The sequence below is a fragment of the Dicentrarchus labrax genome, unplaced genomic scaffold (assembly GCF_905237075.1).
Source record: "Dicentrarchus labrax unplaced genomic scaffold, dlabrax2021, whole genome shotgun sequence".
NCBI lineage: Eukaryota > Metazoa > Chordata > Actinopteri > Moronidae > Dicentrarchus > Dicentrarchus labrax.
In genome coordinates this window covers 23427655-23449076 of record NW_026136722.1, presented here as the reverse complement: position 1 = coordinate 23449076, position 21422 = coordinate 23427655, and the positions used below count along the sequence as shown (strand labels likewise).

The 21422-nt window shown below is 40.5% G+C and overlaps 2 protein-coding genes across 2 annotated transcripts; both read right to left on the bottom strand.

Annotated features, from left to right (window-relative positions):
• Positions 1 to 1669: 1669 nt before the first annotated feature.
• Positions 1670 to 3521, bottom strand: LOC127355820 (ferritin, liver middle subunit). The gene is made up of 4 exons (XM_051387057.1): positions 3197 to 3521; positions 2690 to 2836; positions 2222 to 2347; positions 1670 to 2116 (listed from the first exon to the last, which is right to left on the bottom strand). Exons 1-4 carry the CDS (start codon positions 3296 to 3298, stop codon positions 1961 to 1963), a joined length of 531 nt encoding a protein of 176 aa, XP_051243017.1. The 5' UTR covers positions 3299 to 3521; the 3' UTR covers positions 1670 to 1960.
• A 5744-nt stretch (positions 3522 to 9265) lies between these two features.
• On the bottom strand, positions 9266 to 21349 carry aldh16a1 (aldehyde dehydrogenase 16 family, member A1). The gene is made up of 17 exons (XM_051386856.1): positions 21064 to 21349; positions 18975 to 19074; positions 18749 to 18875; positions 18514 to 18671; positions 18347 to 18424; positions 17399 to 17586; positions 17140 to 17298; positions 16870 to 17028; positions 16305 to 16461; positions 15893 to 15968; positions 15278 to 15383; positions 14166 to 14302; positions 13779 to 13949; positions 11976 to 12180; positions 11693 to 11878; positions 11218 to 11343; positions 9266 to 11077 (listed from the first exon to the last, which is right to left on the bottom strand). The coding sequence occupies exons 1-17, from the start codon at positions 21151 to 21153 to the stop codon at positions 10916 to 10918; spliced, it is 2385 nt and encodes a 794-aa protein (XP_051242816.1). The 5' UTR covers positions 21154 to 21349; the 3' UTR covers positions 9266 to 10915.
• Positions 21350 to 21422: the final 73 nt, after the last annotated feature.

The window sequence follows — 21422 nt, the reverse complement described above, 5'->3', positions numbered from 1 at the left end:
TATATTTTAAATACAAATTAATTTCGAGGCATGTTGCAGTGGTTCCATAGTTCTCACTTATTTGTATTTATATCTTTTTAAACTTTAGTCTAAAGTCTAGATAGATTTTTTTTATTTTAAGCATTTGGTGGCTTGTCTGTATGTATACTATATATTTCTAAAAACAATACCACACTTCTTCTCTTTATGTACGTTTTAGTTGTTTTTATTCCACACTGTTTCCCATGCCAATCAAGCCCCTTTTGAATTGAACTGAATATTAAAAAAATGTCTCAAAAACTCACCACACCACTTAAGATATACTATTACATAGTACAGCATGTTGACCATTAAAGAGCTTTATATTAGATTATTGTTCCACTCATTAGCATCATCATAAAATGGTCTATGAATAGAGGCTATGCTGTAAACACCCCTGAGGAACATTTGATTTTGCGATTTGTGATATTAGGCAATCATGGATGACCTCAGGCAAAGTGGCCTGATTTATAAACTCCAATTTATGGACGGCATTTTAACTTTATTCAATGGGTGATGCTGAACTATAGCAGTGAGTTCAGTGTAGGGCCGCCCTGCAATGGAAACTTTTCATCAACTCTTTAGTATGTATATGTCAACAACAAACATTTAATTGCTCTTATGTCATTTTTAGGGAATAGGTGATTTTACTGCAGACTTTAAGTACAAATAATTTGGACTTGGAGTCTTCCAGCCCTTGAAGAATTTAAGTTAAATTCACTCAAGTTTTCACAATACTTTTCTTTTTAAGGCAACCAGTTTTCCTCAGATTCTTAAAGTAAAGCCAACATATCTGGGCTTACACAGCAAATTAAACATCACGTCTCATTTGTCCAGTGGTGGAAAGTAAAGGCAAATATTGTACTTTTTACTGCACTACATTTATTTGATAACTTAAGGTACCAGATACTGTGCAGATTGTGTTTAATAATATAAAATATAATGAAGTCAATGATATATTATTGTATGTTGAGGTAATATAAGACTTTAGTTAACCCAGGAGGAGGGGGAAATTGACCACCTTTACCAGCTGCAACATTAAAGTGATGAACACATTAATGCATCAATAATTATAATGCAATAATATATTACTCTGAATTTGGCTACTTTGCATTATTTTTATTTGGGGGCAAATACTTCTGTACTTAATTTTGAATGCATGACCTTTATTTATAACTGAGTATTTCCATACACAGCTGTTTTAAATGAACAGCAACAGCATACACAGAGAGAGGATGTTAGCCTGTAACACCATAATCTGTCAAAGGTAGACATATTCTAACCACCTATACACTGTTGTATGCTTGGTGACCATCACTTATCCAGAGGAGATGGGCTGGGACAGCGAAAAATACAGGTCCCTACCCTGCTGTTGGAACCAGTCTGTCAAGTTCTGGTGATTAATGGGATTTGTTGTGGGTATAACAAGTGTTGATTTTAACAGGCACAGGGACAAAGTTATACAAGTTGAATACCTTACGATTTGGCTGATCTGAGCTATAAGAACAATTTTCTATTTCCAAATGTACAAAGACAAGACGTCCCTTTTAAAAACTAGCTACCTGGGTCCATGATCTATCGTGTTAACGTTACCTACAACTTTTAGGTCAGTATGAACAGGTCATGTGACAAATGCAGACAGACACCAGAGTCCAGCTCAAAATTTTTATTCAGATTAACAGATCAGAAACAGTCACAATTGTTAAAAATGTCACAGGAGGAGGCATACAGGCAATGAGGGCAAAGCCACAACCCGATTAATATCCATCCTTCTATAGGACATTAAAAACCAGCAACACCACCAGAACAGACGAGAAATCATCAACTTCATAGGTCAGCAGATTAGATAGAGTTACGCTCAGAGAGTGAACAGCTGGAGCAGAAGGCCGTGTTTATGTTAAAGCCTGTGTGTTATTAGGATTTTCATCCTGGGACTCTGCATTTAGCTCTTTCCCCCCAGGGAGTGCTTGTCAAACAGGTACTCCGCCATCTTGTTTGTGTGGGCGTCCATGCGGCTGAGGTTGGAAATGTAGTCTCCCAGCTTCTTGATGGCCTCCACCTGCTCGTTCAGGTAGTGGGTCTCCAGGAAGTCGCACAGCTGAGGACGAGAGAGCAATCGTTGGTTTGGTAAAGACAAGATTTCAAAAGGTTTAGCCCAGGACATGGTCTGCAAACCTCTCCCTGGATTAATATTATTACTTACATGTGGGTCTCCGTGCTCAGAGGCCAGCTTGTGCAGGTCCAGCAAAGCCTGGTTGACGTTCTTCTCCAGCTGCAGGGCGCACTGCATGGCCTCCAGCCCACTCCCCCACTCATCACGCTCCGGTTTCTGAGGAAGAGAAACAGTCAATTATAGCAGACTGAACACTCATTAAACCTTGTTTACACAGCGATCGGAGTCACCAGTACCACTGCGACCCATCAGCCTCTGTCTCATAACAAGCTCAGAGGCTTAGCTCTGGCATCTGATAATGTTTACTGAGGAAATAATTAAATTCAGGCCTGACGTATCAAAGGATGATGTATAAATTGTAAAGTAGACTGCTACTAAAACTGGATAGTGGCAAATTGGAGTGTCACAACACAGCAGATCAATCCCAGTTTGTCTGTCCTGGACACAAGGTGCGGTGAGACGCGCAAGAACGGGGCAGGTTCTCCGTTCTGTACTGACCTTGATATCCTGGAGGAAGATGCGTCCTCCTCTGTTGTTCTGGAAGGACAGCAGCTTCTGAGCGTGCTCCCTCTCCTCGTCGCTGTTCTCCTTGAAGAAATGGGAGAAGCCTGGAAGAGCCACATCGTCACGTGAGAAGTAGAAGGCCTGTGAGGGACAGGAGGACAAAAACAGTGATTAGGAGACGTCACCCATCATTATATGGCCAAAAACATTGTGACAAACAGTGGTTCTGCAGCCAGGCGGTGGTCAGGCACATGAGTCATGACTTCTAGCCGGTTTAGTTATAGGACAATGAAGGTTAGAAAAATACATAACAAGCAGCATAAGCATGACACAGCAGTTTTTCAGCGAGATGGGTGGAGGCTAAATACTCTTTATCAGGCAGTCTGCCAGTCAGAGATAAACAACTGAGAAATGCACAAACAGCAAGCTAATATTGAAATGCCCAATTACTGTTCTAAATAAGTCATATAAACATGTATATACAACAACAGTGTTTCTTACCATGGAAGTGTAGTTGTAAGAAGCAAACATCTCCATGTTGACCATCCGGTTGATGGCGGCCTCGCAGTCGCGGTGGTAGTTCTGACGCACTTGAGACTCCATTTTGGCTGGCGTTTCTTGAGCTTTTTCTTTACAAAACAGTACAAAAATAGAGCTTTACTGCGACTTTTTTCAGTAGTGTTCAAGTAGAAAAGGTTGTTGGTGGTCCGGAATGTAGACGTGTAGAAAGAAAAGAGGGACGAAGGAAGAAGTTCCGTTCAAACACTGTTGAAGCAAGAACTCCTCAAGACTTTCTTCCCTGGTGTGAAATGGCAGTTGCGTCGCTCCGTGTATTTATATCCCTCCGCAGACCTCGTGACAGACGCAACATCACTCTCCGCCAATCACTGAGCTCGGGTAGCACATGACAATGGTTACGCTATGAGGTAAGAGATGAAATGGCAGTTTTTTTCCTTCTTGTTCATGGGAATCCGGTTTAATATTCCCTGCATTCATTGTGACCTGCTCTCAGACAGTCACGTGTAATGACGAAGCATTTTTGCTTTTTCAGTAAACATTACACTGCGTTATTTTATATTATATATAACAGAATACAATACAGAATCGTTTTAAGAGTGGCATTTATATGTGTAAAAGCAGGTTGTGACGTTTTCATTTTCACATATAAAAACAGCATTAAAAAAACAACAACATATACTTCCCTCCATCAGGGCCGGAGCCATGGGATCAGCATTTAGGGGGACCCAATCAGCTGGGGACCCCCCAAATAAAATCAGAATTTAAAATAACATAATAATATAATAACATATAATGCTAGAGAGTGTATGCGAGCTATCTAATGTTCTGACAGGAAGTTAGCATAGCATTTCAAGACGATAACATTCTAATTGTTTCACCTTTAAATACATTTGAAATGAATGAAAGACAAATACAGTACATACCCAGTCAGGCAACAGTTTCTGCTGGGGTACACCACCAATAATTGGTTAATATGCTCATTTTAATAAAATGTTTTATATTTTTACCAATGTATTATAATTTGTCCTCTATATTAACTACAATACAAAATTCAGGTTAAAATAGGAGTGTTTCTTCTCTCAAAACACTACAAATGTCAAAGAACTAGAGATTCTACCGCGCTCTGGTCTTGCCTTGTTTTCTATAAGCTGACCGAGCACTGGATTGTTGACTTCTACTTTGCATACACTTAAGCAACCAATAGGACTTGGTTAGTTATATTGTAGTTAACATTGGGCCTATATAGCTACTATAAACTGAACTTGTTTTACCTCATACTGTAAATACACCACGACATCCAAAAACTGCTGATAACGTGTTTTCAACCAAGCTGGTTTTTATTGCATTACTCAATACCACAGCACTGTTGCAAGACAGGGAGTGTGAACAGCCTGAAAAGTCACATAATTGCTGAAATGACATGGCGACCAAGAAACTGCTGAATATACTTAAATACACGTAGGGAAAGATGTGTGAGCCTTTCAAAAAACAACATTTAACTGACCTGTGGGTTGCCATCAGTGGAGTCTGCCATGTTGAACCGCCATGTTTTCTACGGTAGCCCAGAACGAACCAACCAACAATGGCTGTAGCTAGGCCTTTCTGGTTTTTTGCACCACCACATGGCTGTTAAATGTACCCAAGTGGTCGTCAAATACAGACACGAGGGGTGTTCAGTTAGTTGCAATCTGCGACTTCACTGCTATGCCACTGAATCTTACACACTGGCCCTTTAAATGTGTATGTACTCACAATAAAGACAGCAAAACATCAACTTATATTTGGTTAATGTGAGACTTCGACATTTTGTTAACCTGAAAATGATGGTTCTGGAACTGACTTTAAAATAATCACCCTCTGTGGCATATCTAGCTCAAGTTCAAAAACCATACATTGAGATTTGGCCTTATCAGACTATAATAAACTGACACAGCACTATAAGCCAGTACTCTTCCACTTGTATAGCTGTGCTTTGTTTCAAGTGCCCAGCCCAGTTGTACTTTAAGGGCCTCTCAGTTTGGACAAGTGCTTTGTTCACCACCTGCTTAACACAAAGACACTGCTTCTTTTTACATAACATTATTCTCTGCATCCTACCACTTCTTGATACCTAATTTTCCAACAATTAAATTAATTATTACCTGAACTGTTAGTTTCTTTTGAAGGTAACTTGTATTGTGGGATTTTTCTCCATTGGTATAAAATTGTAGTAGTTATGTATCAGCGAAAACAATAGTAAGAATGTTTGGTGATGGTCAATGAGGACTCTTGTGTGGATATTATGCCATTGCAGATATATTACAAACATTAACAAATGCATTTCAAAAGTGATATGCTCATATTTAATATTTAGCATCAAGAGCTACAAGCTGGCTAACATCACTGCTACATTCAGGCTGTCTCTGTATAGTTGTTTTTCTGATGTCTGGCTAATTACGTAACACATTCCTGACTTTTATAAGGAAGTGTCACGACAGGAATGAGCCAGACAGGCTCCTCCTAACCCTAACCCTCTTAATGAAAATGCAGTGTGGCTGGTATAGCCACTCTTTCATTTGGTACCTGCTTTTTGGTTAAATTATTTTATGTATTTCCAGGATCACCTTAACCACTTTTGTGGAAGCCCTCTGGCCTGTTTGGTGGTGTTTTTGTTCTCTTGCAGGTTAATGTAATTGGTAAGGTGGGCCCAGTGTTCCCAGCCATCTCTTTGTGCAATTTTAAGTATGTTTTTGTAGATAAATCACTTAATTTGAGGGCTTTGTTGTCTTTATTTGCCATGGGCCACCATCCCATCTTACTCGTCATTGTGTTTTAAAGGAAAGCTTTGTTTTAGAAACACTTGTGGTCGTCGGCTTTAGAGACAGATGACTGTTTTTCTTGGTAGACAATTTTCTCTGAATGTAGGCCACTCTTAGATAAAATATTTCAGCCTGCATGGAATACTGTTGATGTTAGCAAAAGACGTTATCATTGTAGGCCAAATTCACAACCATGACCATCTCATACCTGAAGGTTGCCTATGAATTAATGAACACCACATAGACAAATGAGGATTCAGGCTAAAAACAGGATGGTTAATGTACTGGAGTAAAAAGTACTTAATCTGGAATGTTTTATACTTACAAAACTGAGTTTGAGTTACTTACATTTGTTTATGTAATCCGTTTCAACTTCTGAGTTAAAATAACGCATTACAGTGTATTATTCAATATCTAAACCTTGATGACCTGAACACAAGCTGTATTAGAACCAATGGCCAAGTATCAGGGAGAAGAAAACACTGAATTGGTCAAAAAAGAAGCCTATTAAGTCTGTATGATTGTTAAAAATAAAACACATAATAAATGGACAGAGAGATATATAAAACGTTACTAAAGATATTCACATAATCTGCTCAAAATTCATTTAAATCACTAAGTTTACACCAACTTTCTGGAGTTATTGTGTTCACTATGTGGGTTCATTGTACAGTTTATAAGGTATATATATGAAATATCCATAAAATATGTAAGGGTTGTCAATTTACCCAATGATAGAAAAGGGGTCCCTTAAGAAAAAAGGTTGGAAAGCACTGGGTTAATGGTGCAGTGTAGGTTTACACGGGGTTCCTCTAATAAAAAGCTTTTTATTGCCTTTTGTGCATCTACTAGATTAACCATACCCCAGGGAACAACAGAAGTGAATTTGGTGCTTTAGCAAGATACGCACTTATCATTACAGTCTAATGTGCATGTCTGTAATCACGTTATTTTGTGCTGTGTCACGTATTACCATTAGTCAGCCTTGTGCACAAGTACGATCAGGTTCAACAGAGGATTGTGCTGTGTCATTGTGGTGACTCAGCTTTTCTACAGATTCAAGGCCATGCTTCCTGTTTCTGTGTTCTGTTGTGGTCAGGGTGACGGGGAGAGGGAGGAGTCTTGTGACCTGGGAGAGAACTTTACCTCAGTGCTAAGCTGGGTGGAACCAGTTTGGGAGACTAAAGAAGGAACCAGAAAGTAAAAAAAAGGAACCCATTACTAGAGAAGATTTACTGTATGATTTAACCAGTGTGGCCAGGCTCATCATGTACATTTTTCCATTTTTTAGTGTGTAAAACGACCTAGTGATAGATACAAAATGAGCCAAGTTGAAATATATTGAAATAACATGAGCACATGAACATTGTATCTTTTCAAACATTTCTCATTAGTTACTGTTGGGAAAGTTAAACTTTGCTCAACCTGTCGGGGGTTTAGACGGAGAAGATATAAGACTATGCAAGACTGACATGGAACAAGTTAAATTTTGGTCATTGACATGACATGTTCCCTTGATGAGCATTTCTTTTTCTTTAGTAGTCTGTCCAACTTGTACTTAAGGTGTACTTTGATCTATGGTCATTGACATGGACCATAATATTCATGAGAGTCCATGTTTTCATGAGAGTCACCTGAAAATAAAAATCGTTGTGTTTTTGTTACCTTACAATGAACAGTTTATATCTACAGACACAGCAGGTTTCCTTCTGTCGTGGTCGCCATGTTGAGCCACCATGTTTCTACAGTAGCCCAGAATGGACAAACCAAACACCGGCTCCACTTAGGGCAGTTTGCCTTTTTTACGCATTCCGCAGCCACCTGAGTTTCTTAAGGAAACTACCATAGTCTTTTTGCCCATTTACCATAAGCCATAGCATCAGTATTTGACAACCTGAGACTCAACAGTTAACCGTCTTTCTCCAGAACGACTGACCCCACCTTTACCGCTTCGTTTTTCTTTGAGTTGATCTTAGTAGCCTGCATCTTGATGGCCTTGCTAGCATGACAGCCCTCTTTGTTTCCTCATTGTTCCCATATGAATCACTCACTTTTTTCGTAGCAAACATTTTTACTTGTTGGTACTACTCTGTTCTAGCAATAAGTCAAAATATCTGCTGTTGAAAAGAAATCTGATTAGCCACTCCAAGTGCCACCCAGTCTTTCAGAGACTGTAGCCTCCTTTGCTACCAACCATTTCATGCAAGCATGTCGGAAAAATTCCATCCAAGAATATTTTCAAAGGCATCTCTTGACCTCTGACCTCAACATATCTGAATGAAAATGGGTGTTAGGAGTTTTTGACCAAAACTCTGCAGTAGGCTACTCTACATGTGGTAAGAATGTATTATTTTCACCTAGTGTTTTTGAATATTTCTGCATACGGGGATCCATAAAGGGCAGCTGTGGCTCAGAGGCAGAGCGGGTCGTCCCGTAATCGGAAGGTTGGTGGTTTGATCCCTGGCTCCTCCTGTCACATGTCGAAGTATCCTTGAGCAAGATACTGAACCCCAAATTGCTCCCGATGCTGTGAATGTGTATGAATGTGTTTCTGTTCGATGGACTGTGTGAATGTGTGTGAAAGGGTGAATGTCTCACGTAGTGTAAAAGCGCTTTGAGTGGTCGGAAGACTAGAAAGGCGCTATACAAGTACAGGTCCATTTAGCATTTACCATAAACAGATGCTAATTTCAGCATGTTAACTTGCTCACAGTGACAATGCTAAAATGCTGATGTTAAGCGGGTATAGCCTAATATTTACCATGTTCATTCATCATCTTACTGTAGCATACTAAATTTATCAGATTTATTACCAAACACCAAGTACAGCTGAGGTTGATGAAAATGTCATCAGTTTTATGGGTGTTTGGTCTTAAAGGTCCAGTGTGTTACATTCAGGAGGTTCTATTGTCAGGAATGGAATATAATATTCATAGGTATGTTTTCATTAGTGTATAATCACCTGAATATAGAAATCATTGTGTTTTTGTTACATTAGAATGAGCTGTTTTTATCTACAGACGCTGCAGGTCGCCTTCTATGGAGTCTGCCATGTTGAACCACCATGTTTCTACAGTAGCCCAAAATGGACAAACACTGGCTCTAGATTAGTTAGCATTTTTTTCACATTTCGCAGCCACTGTTGTTTCTCCTTTCAGCTTACACCTGTAGCTGCCACTAAAGTACGACTACAGTAGATGAATCGTCAAGGATCACCAAAATTATTAAAATTCAACAACGACAAGATAGCATGTAAATTAATTAAATGATATTTTTATTATGGCTTTTAGACAGTGAGACCCACACTGTCATTCTCTGGAAAAACAAATTTGATGGTGTCTACAAACTAGATTTTCCTGGGAATGTTTGCGCCCAGTGTACCCCTATGGCTAAAAGCTACAGTACCATTGTACAGTAATAAAGACAGTACAGTACAGTACCTTAGCGTTTCAGTTGAGATGACACAAGATTGATTGATTTTTCTCTGTCATTGACAGACCTCTAAGGCAGATGAGGTTTCAAGTTGGAGAACTGGAGAAAAAGGGATGCATTTATAGTAAAAAACACCACTGTTACTACAAAAAAAACAATGACAGATTCTACCATGTCTCTGATACTTTATGACACACCACAAATACCTGTTGTCTAATGAAAACTATCTGATCCAGGGCTCTTTCTAAAGTCTTCCTGGAAAATTAAATGCTGACCTTAAAATCAAATTACTTGTAACAAACCAAGCAGAGGTGTGATGACTAATAGGAAGAAGAAGCATAATAGCAGAAGATAGAGGTAGAAAGTGAGCAGGTCCTGTGTTTATAATTGCAGAAATGCAACAGCAAATATCAGGTCGACATGGTTCTTGCTTTTGGTTGCCTTGTTTCCTCCTGCCATCACCTCAAAATGTAATATGTTAAGACATTTAATCTTGTTTTCCCGTTCTGCCCACTCACGCATAACCTGCTAAATAAATCCCTATTGTCTGACCTGTGACATTATGTTTAAACTAATGAAGGCATTTACTTTTGTTTGACAGCATACTAATCAGATGTGTTTTATTTGGAGCGAATATTTACATTCGTTTACATTTTGTTTAGCTATATTTTAAATAAAAGATAATAGGATAGAATTGCATGATATTTATATGATATAATTATATTTTTTTTGTTAATGTAAGTGTTAAATAGCTCGACATTCTGATAGCCATAAATGATATAGAGGTTTCAGTCAGTAACATGGGACTCCCAGGACCTCCTTTCAGCAGTAAACAAAATACATTTTCTGGTATCCTGTTCATTGCATATTTAAGTATATTCTAAGTATTTCATGTGACCTTGGTGCTGAAGAAACCAACTGAAAAGCTAATGAATGTTTGACTGTACTGCATATTTTGATACTAACATTTGTTGTGATGTTAAGATTTGTGCTAACTTCTTTTTCTTTAATTTACTGATGTCAGGTTTATCTGCGTTGGCTGCTTGATGCCACATTTCCTGATGCTTCAGATTATACAGATGTTTCATTTCTGATCCAAAAATAATTGGCCATAACATGTTGGAACAAATCATCAATTCACAGGCTTCTGCCAGTGACAGTTCTCAATTTAGCCGGCAAAATCGACACAAGCTGGAAATGAGAAGCCTGTTTTCGTAAACCTCTGTCTGAAATCAAGGATCCTGCATGCATGTCGTTCAAGAACAGAAAGCTTGACAGGCATAGCAACAGTAATTGAGGAGCATTAGGCTTAGTGAATGTTAATTACTGCAGGCATTTGTTATCCGTTTACTCCTATGTTCATTGACATATTAGGATTTTCATGGTTACAGTTAATTTTTGATCCTTCCTTTTCAATTTACATCCTACAGGTCACAGTTGTCTTTCATTTTCCCTCTCTCTGTCTGTCTTCTTATGCAGTAGGAATCCAGACACTCTTCCACTGGACGGCATTTCTCCACATCTCTTCCAGGAGCGAGGAACGGGTCCAGTCCCTTCTCTCCTCGTCCTTTTGGCAGAACAGGCACAGGATTTTCAGAGGGCTGGTGCACGTGTACTGGAGGTACTGACAGCCCTACGGAAAGAAAATCAGAGAGCAGGGGTAATATGGGGTATGTCTGAGTGATTAAGAGTGCTGTCTGAGTGAGGACACCAAATCCTTCTTTTAGGACAAAAAAAAAATCTTCCAGACAAAACTTGAACACTGGTCCTCACCTCAGCACTTCCCCAGTACCAGATGGCCTTGATGACGCTGTGATTTGCCAGAGCCACTGTCAGCTGGTCTCTAAGTCCTGTCACGATATTTACCAAACCTGCTGGCAGGTCTGAAGACTGGAGCACCTGAGGAAGAGGAGGAGGAAAAGGGGTTATAAAGTTAAATCAGTGTTTACAGACATAGACAGGTATATGCAGGTTAGTGGCGTACCTCTAGAGTCTGTTCTGGGTCCCAATTCTATTTTTCATTTATATATGTCAACATTAGGCCTTTTAAATCATCACTTTGATATATTTCTCTACTTCTATGCAGGTGACACTCAGCTGCACTTGTTAGTTAAACCTGATGATCGCAGCAAACTCACTCAGTCACTTTTCCACCTCAGCCAAGCGTACAGCGTACTTGAAAAGTGCAGATAGAGTCTCCCATCTTGACCAACTCGCTGCACCGCACAGTTAACACCTTAACACTTACTTGAATGAATGTCAAGACTGGCAGTGGATTCTTCTGACTGGGGATCATGATGACTGCATTTCCAGTGGCGATAGCGGCCCCGAGAAGTGTTACTGTAGAGAGTAGGGGATCCTTGTCAGGCAGAACGACCCCCACGACTCCCAGGGCTTCAGGGAGGGAGAGGGCAGAGCCAGACTGTGGCACAGGCTGAAGGAGAGGGAGAGGGTTTGGAGATCATCTCATTTGTTCATTATTGGGAGTGTTTTTTTTAAAACACTTTGTATAATATAAAAAAAAGTCCCACCAGAGCTCCTCCTTGGACTTTGTCACAGTAAGCTGCCCAGTCACTGAGCCTGGCAATGCTGAGCTCCACCTCCTTCTCTGCCTCGTCCATTGAGAGACCAGTCTGAACGTTGATTGACACAACTATGTCCCGCCTCTTCGCCTCCAAACCCTTGGCCAGAGAGTAGAGTGACTGAGCACGTGCAGAAGGACTCTTTTTCATCCAGCTGAGGAGGGGAAGGATGTTAAGAGAAATAATTATGAAAAAACCTTGGTGCCAGCCAGTGATCTTCTGTGTGTTTCTTTGTCAGGTTACATTTCATCGTTTTGGTTACATATGCAGAATGACACCCGCTATTATTACCACTAAATTATTTTGGTTACGACATGTAAAAAGGTATGAATGTCTTGCAGGAAAAAAGCATGTACTGTTCTTTTAATGGTTTGTATTTATTGACAAGAAGAGCTGTGTGTTTATTGGATTTCAGTGTAATCAAACTTTGATCATAATATAACTCAGCAAATCTGTGTCAGGTTGGACTTTGACTGGTAATAAAACGCACAACTTGCTGCCTATCTGGATTGTGTACAGGTGTCCTTGTGAGTGCCTGAAAGCCAGAATAAATATCTTTTATAAAGGCCAAACTTCACCTCAAAATGTTTTAAAGCCCTGTTTAGATTGGTTGGTGTTAAATTTTAGGAGTGTTTTAGCCTGGGCCAAATTGAATAATTAAAGGATTAAATGAAACTGTGCAACAAAGAAGATAAGGATTTTAAAAATACATGCTTTTTGAGCTGTTTTCAGTGAGGCCCTTGTTATGTTAACACTTGTAATTTTCTCTAAAACGAAGCATCTAACAATAGTCAGTGGCCAAATGAGTGATTATGATTAGGGATCCGAGTATCGGCGCTGATAGTGACCTTGAGATGAATGAATTAATTAGTAGACTGGGTTGGTGTGAGTGATCCACATTAAATCCAGTTTTATGTTATGCTGTAGCTAGTGTGGTGATCAAATGAGGCATTAAGTGGCTTGCTTCACAATAAATGCATTTTAATATAGGCCTTTACTGTTAACTTCATCCACCTGCAGCCTTGTGACGCCTGTGTCAGGTGGAACATGAATGAGAGTGCTGCAGCACATCTTCCCCTGATCTACTGTGGCTTGGATTTTATCTCATTTGTATGCTGCATTGGGCAAAAATGTCAATGACAATGGATTAATAACAAATCAAGTTAAGTTGACATAATAAGTAACCCAATACGTAAGGCACAATTGCAAAGATTATGGGATAAATATCTTAAAAGAAGGTATTTATATCAGGCCCAACAAGAAGTAGTAATGGGGAGGTGATTGCTGGAAAAGCAGCAAAGATGTGTCTTATTAGTAGGATTAAACTGGGATATACAGATTTCAAACATTTTTTTAAAAGTAAAATTCAATTTCAAAACAAAATTCAAGCACTTTTTACCCACTTTAAAAGGTACCTTAACCAAACTCTTACTATAAACGCAAATGCAAATTCAAACAATTCTTTGTTGCAACTATTTAACTATTTAAAACAAGCCACACACAGTCAATTCATCACAACTCCAATATTATTTGTATATTGCCTTGGTATATCCAAATAAAAAGAAAAGTTTTATTTAAACTCAGTTTTTATTTGGCGTCCCTTGTACATATATCAATCCAGTTTCCACTGTGGCTTCGGGTTTGTGACTTTGAAAACACAGAATATACCCATTTGTTTCTTTATCTGGACTTTGACCCAATTCGCAATAGTTTGTGTGTAATTTGGGTATGTTTGTTTGGCAAAGCTCTCACCCAGGCTGGACTTTGACTGCAGCCTCCACGGCATTACGGACATCTTTCCGGCCTCCTTCTGGACAGTAGGCTAACACACTGCCGCCCCCTGGAGACTGCACAGCAACACTGCAGCCAGACACTGATTTACATGCCTTCCCACTGACAAACTGCAGGTAGGCCTTAGGAGCCCTGAGGGGAGATAAAGGATGAAGGGAGAGATACATGTGGACAGATATGTACAAAATGTGCAGAACTGACAAAAGAAGAGAAGATAATTTCCTTAAACCCTGCATGCATTGCTGTATTCTTACAATATATTAATAATGCACTTATGCAGCTATGATGCCTTGTGATACGTTTATAAACATGACTTAAAGTAAAGATTAAGAGCATTAAAATCCCCACCTGGCAGGGTCAGAAACATCAGGAATGATGGCTGGGGATGCTGCTGTTCCAAACATTGAGTAGTCCATAGAGACAGGGGAGGAGCGAGGTAGAGGAGGAGAGGAAGAACAGGACTGGCGCAGAAACTGGTACAGACCCTGGCAGAGAGCAGAGAGGAGGTCAACACACAGTACAAAACTCATCTGCATAGTGGTTAGGAAATGATCCCTGCAGTGGTCATTATATTGAAAAGAATATTTTGTATATGTATTTTATATATCTCTTCCTTCAACCTCCAATCAGTTAATTACAAAAAGCTTTTTTTCCTACCAAACAATAGATAAAAAACATAAAACTTATAAGACAAATGCCAAGAAGGCCATTTTTCCTCATCACATTTCCAATCTTCCTAATACTTATTTGATAATAAGATGGGCGTGTCCATCCACGTCCAGAGCAATAACTGGTTCAGAGCTTTGTGTATGTAATGCCAAGTTTATGTCATTTTTATTTTATTTTTTTATATGATATGAGTCATATTGGGAGACTTGGGGGGGGGGGGGGTATTTTGTTGGTATCTGGTTTCATTTGATAACAAACTGCTCCAAATACACAACATAGAAAAATTGCTAATTTATCATTTAAATTAATATAAGGCTAGCAACAAGGGTAACCATCTTGGATTAATCTATAAATTCTACCATTTTGAAATAATAGGTTTTCTTGTTCTTGAGAGAACTGTTTGGCTAGCTAGCTTAACTGAACATTACTGCAGCTAAAACCAGACGTTTTAACTAGCTACCTAGCCAAAGCTAATTTTTGTCATAACATTACCCCAGCCAGTGTATTTATTACACCTGTATATATCACCTATATACTGTACTGCCTAAAAATGTAGCATCACTGTATAAACTCTTTTAACCGCTAAAGCATTTTAGCCGATAAGCTAACACTTAACTAGCTAATGCTTCTTTACAAAGTTTATGAACACCATGCTTCTATCTTCATCTTGAAGTGTATATCTCTGGTACAAAAAATTATTACAATGCTAAGACATGTCAGTTTAGTGACTTTTGGGCCGCTGTAGTGTCTTCTGTTAAAATGCAACTGTGTGATAAACTACTGAAACACACCTCCTGTCCTCCGTCAGTGCAGGTGCCGCTGTCTTTGTGACCGGAGACTGGCAGACAGGGGTCAGACACAGAGTGGGAATTCACCCACAGTGAGCCAACAGACAGACTGAGGACAGAGGAAGGAGAAAAAACATATCAGTAGGGAGTAACAGAGCCTTTTCACAACAGACATTTATTTTTCTTAATTTGTTTTTTGGACTTTTTCCCTTTATCAGATAGGGCAGCTGAAGATAGACAGGAAAGGGGGGAGAGAGAGAGAAGAGAGAGAGAGAGAGAGAGAGAGAGAGAGAGAGAGAGAGAGAGAGAGAGAGAGAGAGAGAGAGGGGATGATACGTAGCAAAAGGCCACAGGTCAGATTCGAACCTATGGCCGCTGCAGCAAGGACTCTATAGATGGCTGCTGCAGCTCTACCACGTGAGCTCTCCGGGCGCCCCACAACAGACATTGTGACTTGCAAATTCCCACACACTGTCTAACTTGCAATAAAACATTCATTTGGGATGTTTCGGAGGTAGACTTTCAGTCAAAATGCTTGTGTATGACTTGTCAAACGCACAGGTGTACATAAGAACATGAAAATGGCTTTAAGGTGCCTAAAATTGTAAATATTAGGACCTCTTAGCTGTCTCCAGAGCCAGGGTGAGGTCTTCAGTCCAGATGGAGGCTGCCTGGCCATGAGGACTGTGGTTTCCTGTGTAGAAGAGAGACTGTTACTGGGGTTCAAGTAGAAATTCTATATTAAAATACAAATTGTATTACTCCTCTGAAATCTGTTGTATTGAACAAAGAAACCTTTGTTAACTAGAAAAAACCAATGTAAATACACTGTAGAGGCCACTACAAACTTACTGTGTTAATGATGGTAAAATGCTACACATAGTAACTTTAAGTCTCACTAAAAGTTTTTTTAAATACTGAACTTCCAGTTTTGTAAGATTCATATTCATCAAAGGTAACTTAATTGTCTAAAATCAGATGACTACAACTATCTTCAGTCATGCATCTACATCCACAGAGGCGGCCTTACCCAGGGTCACTGCTTCTGTGTTGCTTCTGAAGGTCATGAGAGGCAGCAGTGGTCCAGGAGAGGGGCTGATCACAAATGGAGAGGAGGGGGCCGCCCCGCAGAGCACCGTGGGAGGGTACTGGGCACCTGAAGGGGGGGCAGCGCAAGACTGAACCAACTGGGACCCAGAAAGAGAAAAATTACAGCTCATTATTATTTTTCAACTCCTTCATTTTCCTACGCATGTATTCATATTCATCTATTTCCCCCGACATTTTCCATTTTTCTCACCACATTTCAAACTTTTTCAGCTGTAAAATGCTTTAGCTACTGTTACAACAGTTTAAACACGTATCTAGCTGAAAAGGGTGGTATCCAGTGTGTTTAGCCAAGTTACACAGTCCATTGTTGCCCCTGATGAAGTTTAGAGACACACGTAAGAGTACAAAAGTTTAATTCCATCTGTTGTCCAAATGTGGTTAGTTTCCATCACTGATAGCAATAATGTGAGCCTCCTCTACTCTCAGTCCCTCATTTTAAACCTCACTGCAGCTTAGTATAGCTTTTCTTTGTTGCTCTGACTAACCGTGGCCCCCTGCTGCTGAGCTTCCTGTACTGCAGCATCCACCAAGGCCCTGTCTCCATCACAGCACAGGGCCACACACTTCATCCCCACCATACGCAGCCTGAGACGGGCCACAACACTCTCCAGCACACTCTCCTGCACGCATAACACCCAGTGGACCTGAGGGGGGGGAGAGAGGAAGAGAGACTGTTAGAGAGACGTGGTGGTCTGACGGGATGGCATGAGAAACACTCCATCCTTCTATAGGAGATACTTATTTGAGTAAATCACCTCTCTTTTCTTCTTGAAGGCAGCCTCTATTACTCCATCCACCGCGCTGTCGATGTCAGCTGACTCAAAGATGATGAAGGGGCATGTGGCACCGATGCAGGGGGAGACAGAGACGGGAACGCCCATCCCTGCTGTGGCCTTACACAGCATCACCCCGTCCTGAAAGAGAAGATGTTTTAATGACTTAGCTTAATAACAAACGTACAAGTAAGTTTTCGACTTTCTTGTTAGGAATGTTACACCAATCTCACGCACGCACCTGCTTGTTGCCACTGTAGGCGACATAGCTGATGCTGGGGCTCTCGGCCACTTTGGCACCCAGCGACATGTCACTTCCTGTTAGAACATTAAGAGCCCCAGCAGGAAGTCCCGCTCCCATGAAAAGCTGCGCCAGGAGGAGCACTGCAGGGGTGCTGCTCCGACCGGGGACAATGATGACAGAGTTACCTGGAAGAAGGCAGGATTCAGTTATAACACCTCTTAGAACCAACATAACAAGCAAGCTGCAACAATTAACCGGTAATCACTATTTTGATCATCAGTTTAGCCAATCATTTAATGGTTTCAGCCACTCAAATATGAACATTTGCTGCTGTCCCTTTTTTGCAAGTGGAATATCTTCTGCTTTTGGAGCAATGGTAGGACAAAATATAGTGCTCCCCTCCTCCCAGTTTACACATAAAAAAGTGAAATTTAGGATGGGTATAAAGACCATAGATTTTCATAAACTTACTAAAGTACAGGCTCATAAAACCCAACCAAAAAATCTGATCTGTATCACAGATACATATGGGCCTATATAATAAATAGTAGCCCATACACTGATCCGAATGCAACTCACATCCCAATGCAACATGACATGCTAAATATCATTATTTCCAACATAAACCTAAGCCTGTATGAGGCTTCTGGAGGGCTAAGGTGCTGTGGAATGTTATATGTTATTTGATTAAAAAATAACATAATCACACAATTTTTGATTTTTATAATAACAATATTTATATAAAAAAACCAACACAGGTTGTAGTTTTTCCCATTATATTCAGACATTAGGAGGATTAGGATTTATTTTTACAATATTCTTTCAAGAGCACCAACAGTGAAGTTGACAACAGCAAAGTCACTGTATAAACACAATAATATCGCACAGAAATCAAGTCTGTGTGTGTGTTGTGTGTGTGTGTGTGTGTGTGTGTGTGTGTGTTACCCATTGCCAGTGCTGGCAGGACTTTGAGCATAATGGAATAGAGAGAGCAGTCATCAGAGACAACTACTGCCACCACACCTGAAAAAAAGGAAAAACAAAATCAAACTCTATTACAAATGAAGACTGAACTTAACGCTTCCTCGTAAACACAGCCCTGTTAACCTCACCCAGCGGTGTCCAGTTGGTGATGAGAGTGTCTCTGAGCTGAGCCCAGCTGCCGTAGTACTGCAGCAGTCTGACAAGGGTGGAGGGCGAGCAGGAGGCCCCGCACAGCTCACACAGCTCCGACACACACTGTCCGTGCTGCCCGAGGACGCTCACCAAGCTGTTAGTGGGGGACACGTTAGGACAGCGGTTGACAGTATGCATGAAATGTGTATCGTACAGGAGAGTTTGTGGTACCTGAGCAGCACTTTGGCCCTCTGGCTGCAGGTCAGTCCGCTCCAGGCCTTGAAGCCATTAGCAGCAGAGGAGGCGCACTGGGAAACATCGTCCTCCACAGCGCACACTGTGCTGCACACGGTTCCACCTGGAGACCAGAGGAGTGAAACAACATGCGTGTGGTCAGTTTACTTTGAATACTTTGACTAGTTAAACTGAAAGAGAAGTAAAATCATGCTGCTCTTACCTTTAGAATCAGACAGGGAGCGACTCTGTCTGTCTGCTGGACGGACAAACTTGCCATCGATGAACAGACCCAGAGAACGGGAATGGTGATCCAGCCAGGCCTGATGGAGAAGAATAGAATAGAAGTTAATGTGCCACACTAATGATTTTGAGTTCAGATATCTAAATAATGGAGCTTTTCCCAGCAAATATTCATGTATGCGATTGTTTAAATTGTTGCAATTAAATTAGCATATATTTCCGATTTTTCATATATTACTTTCTAGGGTTGTTTGAAATGTACTCTGATGACCAAACTGCAATCACATGCAAACATAATAATAATAATAATAATAATAATAATAATAATAATAATAATACATTTATAGAGTGCTTTCCAAGGAACTCAAAGACACTTCACATAGATTAAAATACATAGGTTTTAAATTGTAATAGGAACAACACATACACAAAAAATAATTATATATATATATATATATATATATATATATACACACACACACACACACACACACACAACAATGAATCACACATTACAAGCAGTTTCCAAAGAGGTGGGCTTTGATCGGTGATTTGAAGGTGGATGGATTAGCACAGTCTCAGATTTGTTTGGGGACAGAGTTCCAGAGGGAGGGGGCAGCTATGGAGAATGCTCTGTCGCCCCAGGAACGATGCTTGGTCCTCAGTGGCAGAGACAGGTTGGCCTCAGAAGAGCGGAGGCTTTGGAAAGGAGTATGGCGGTGGAGCAGGTCTGTGCTAGTATTCTCCAATCTACATTTTGAAAGTAACAACTGCCTTTCAAAAACTGTCTTTTTGTGTCTGAAACCACAGCAATATTTCTTCACAACTGCAGAAAAACATGAAACTGGTCTTCATGCTTTCAAAGTGAATTCCACTTTGTAATAAGTTCATTATCAACATCAATAAAAGCTTCTTGCCAAATGCCTCTAAATGTGGCCAATCTGACGCTGTAAAGAGACAGACCCATGCCTATGCTCACATTTTATTGGTCAGGAAGACACCACCTCTGCTGGACAGTGACTGATTAAAGGTGGGTCGGCCAGGCTGGATGCGTCAACTATTTACAGACAGATGACCAAAGTGCAGAGCAGACCTTGTTTCTGAGCCACTGAGCTCATCTTCATAGACCAAACTAAAGCTGCTCTGATATCGCTCTGCAATATTTCACAACCACATTTTACTTTCATGACATTCTTGATACAGCAGAAAGACAGACTACAGAGACAAGGTCAACTATAGAACAATCTTGGAGCGAACTGAACCACTACCAGAACACTATAATGACACATTTAGTGACTGCACTGGGATATCTGAACACTTTGAGCCTTAAAGCAGCAGTAGGCAACTTTTAGTCACTCGTCCCATTATATCCTGACAGTAGAACATGAGACTAGTGCTCCTAATGGTATTTGCAAGAATCCACCGGACTGAACGAAACTAACCAATCAGAGCAGAGAGAGAGAGTTAATTGCTGAGTCTCATTCTCTGGTCATCACTTTGGGCTGGTGGCTTGGTTGTTCTCATTCAGGCCCAGTGGATTCTTGCAAATGCCATTAGGAGAACTAGGAGGAGCCAGAGGAACCAGATTTTTCCCACAGTCTTATGTGGAAAGACTGTCTACTACTGTCAGGATATAGTTAACGTTTCAGCAAATATGATCAAATATTTCATAAAAGCTACCAACTGCAGCTTTAAACAACATGCACCAACACACATCTACATCACTAACTCTTAAACTAAACATCTGCTATCATGAATTATTAATGCTCTGATTTGACTCTGTGGGATGGATGATACTCACTAAATTATAAAATATATAGGAGACACATGTGTCCAAACATCTGGCTTCACCCTTGACATTTGCTAACTAACTACTCTACTGTGTAAGTCACATGTTTGCCTTGTGAGTTACAGTCAGCAAACAGTTAATGAACTTCACATGGTCTAACAGGAACACACTCCAGTGAGCAGTACACCACTCTACTATGTGCCAGCATTATATAGAGCTTTAAGCCAATCACAGCCGTTCAATCTCTTCCTCTGTGCGGGAATTAGGTTGATAAGTTTACCTGTGCAGTGGCATAGTTGAGAGCTGCTGATGGTCCGTACTCCATGCTTTGAAAAATGTCGTGCACTGCCTTGATGGTGCTACCAGCCATAATAGTTACAAGTCAGAGAGGACGCAGATCCCTCAAGCCGCAATGTCTGTCCGTTCCGGGTGAGAATCTTGACTTTGAGGCAGGAAGTTAGAGACTAAAGAGAAAAGGCTGGCAGGAAGGCGGCTGAAGTCCCACTCCACGTCAGATGCAACGTGCTGGCTTCCGTCCCACTATAAACCCTGAGACTGTAGAGACTGTAGAGACTGGGCGCTGTGGAAATGGATTTGCAGAGATACATTGACCGAGGATGAGCGAGAGGTTTCCCTCCT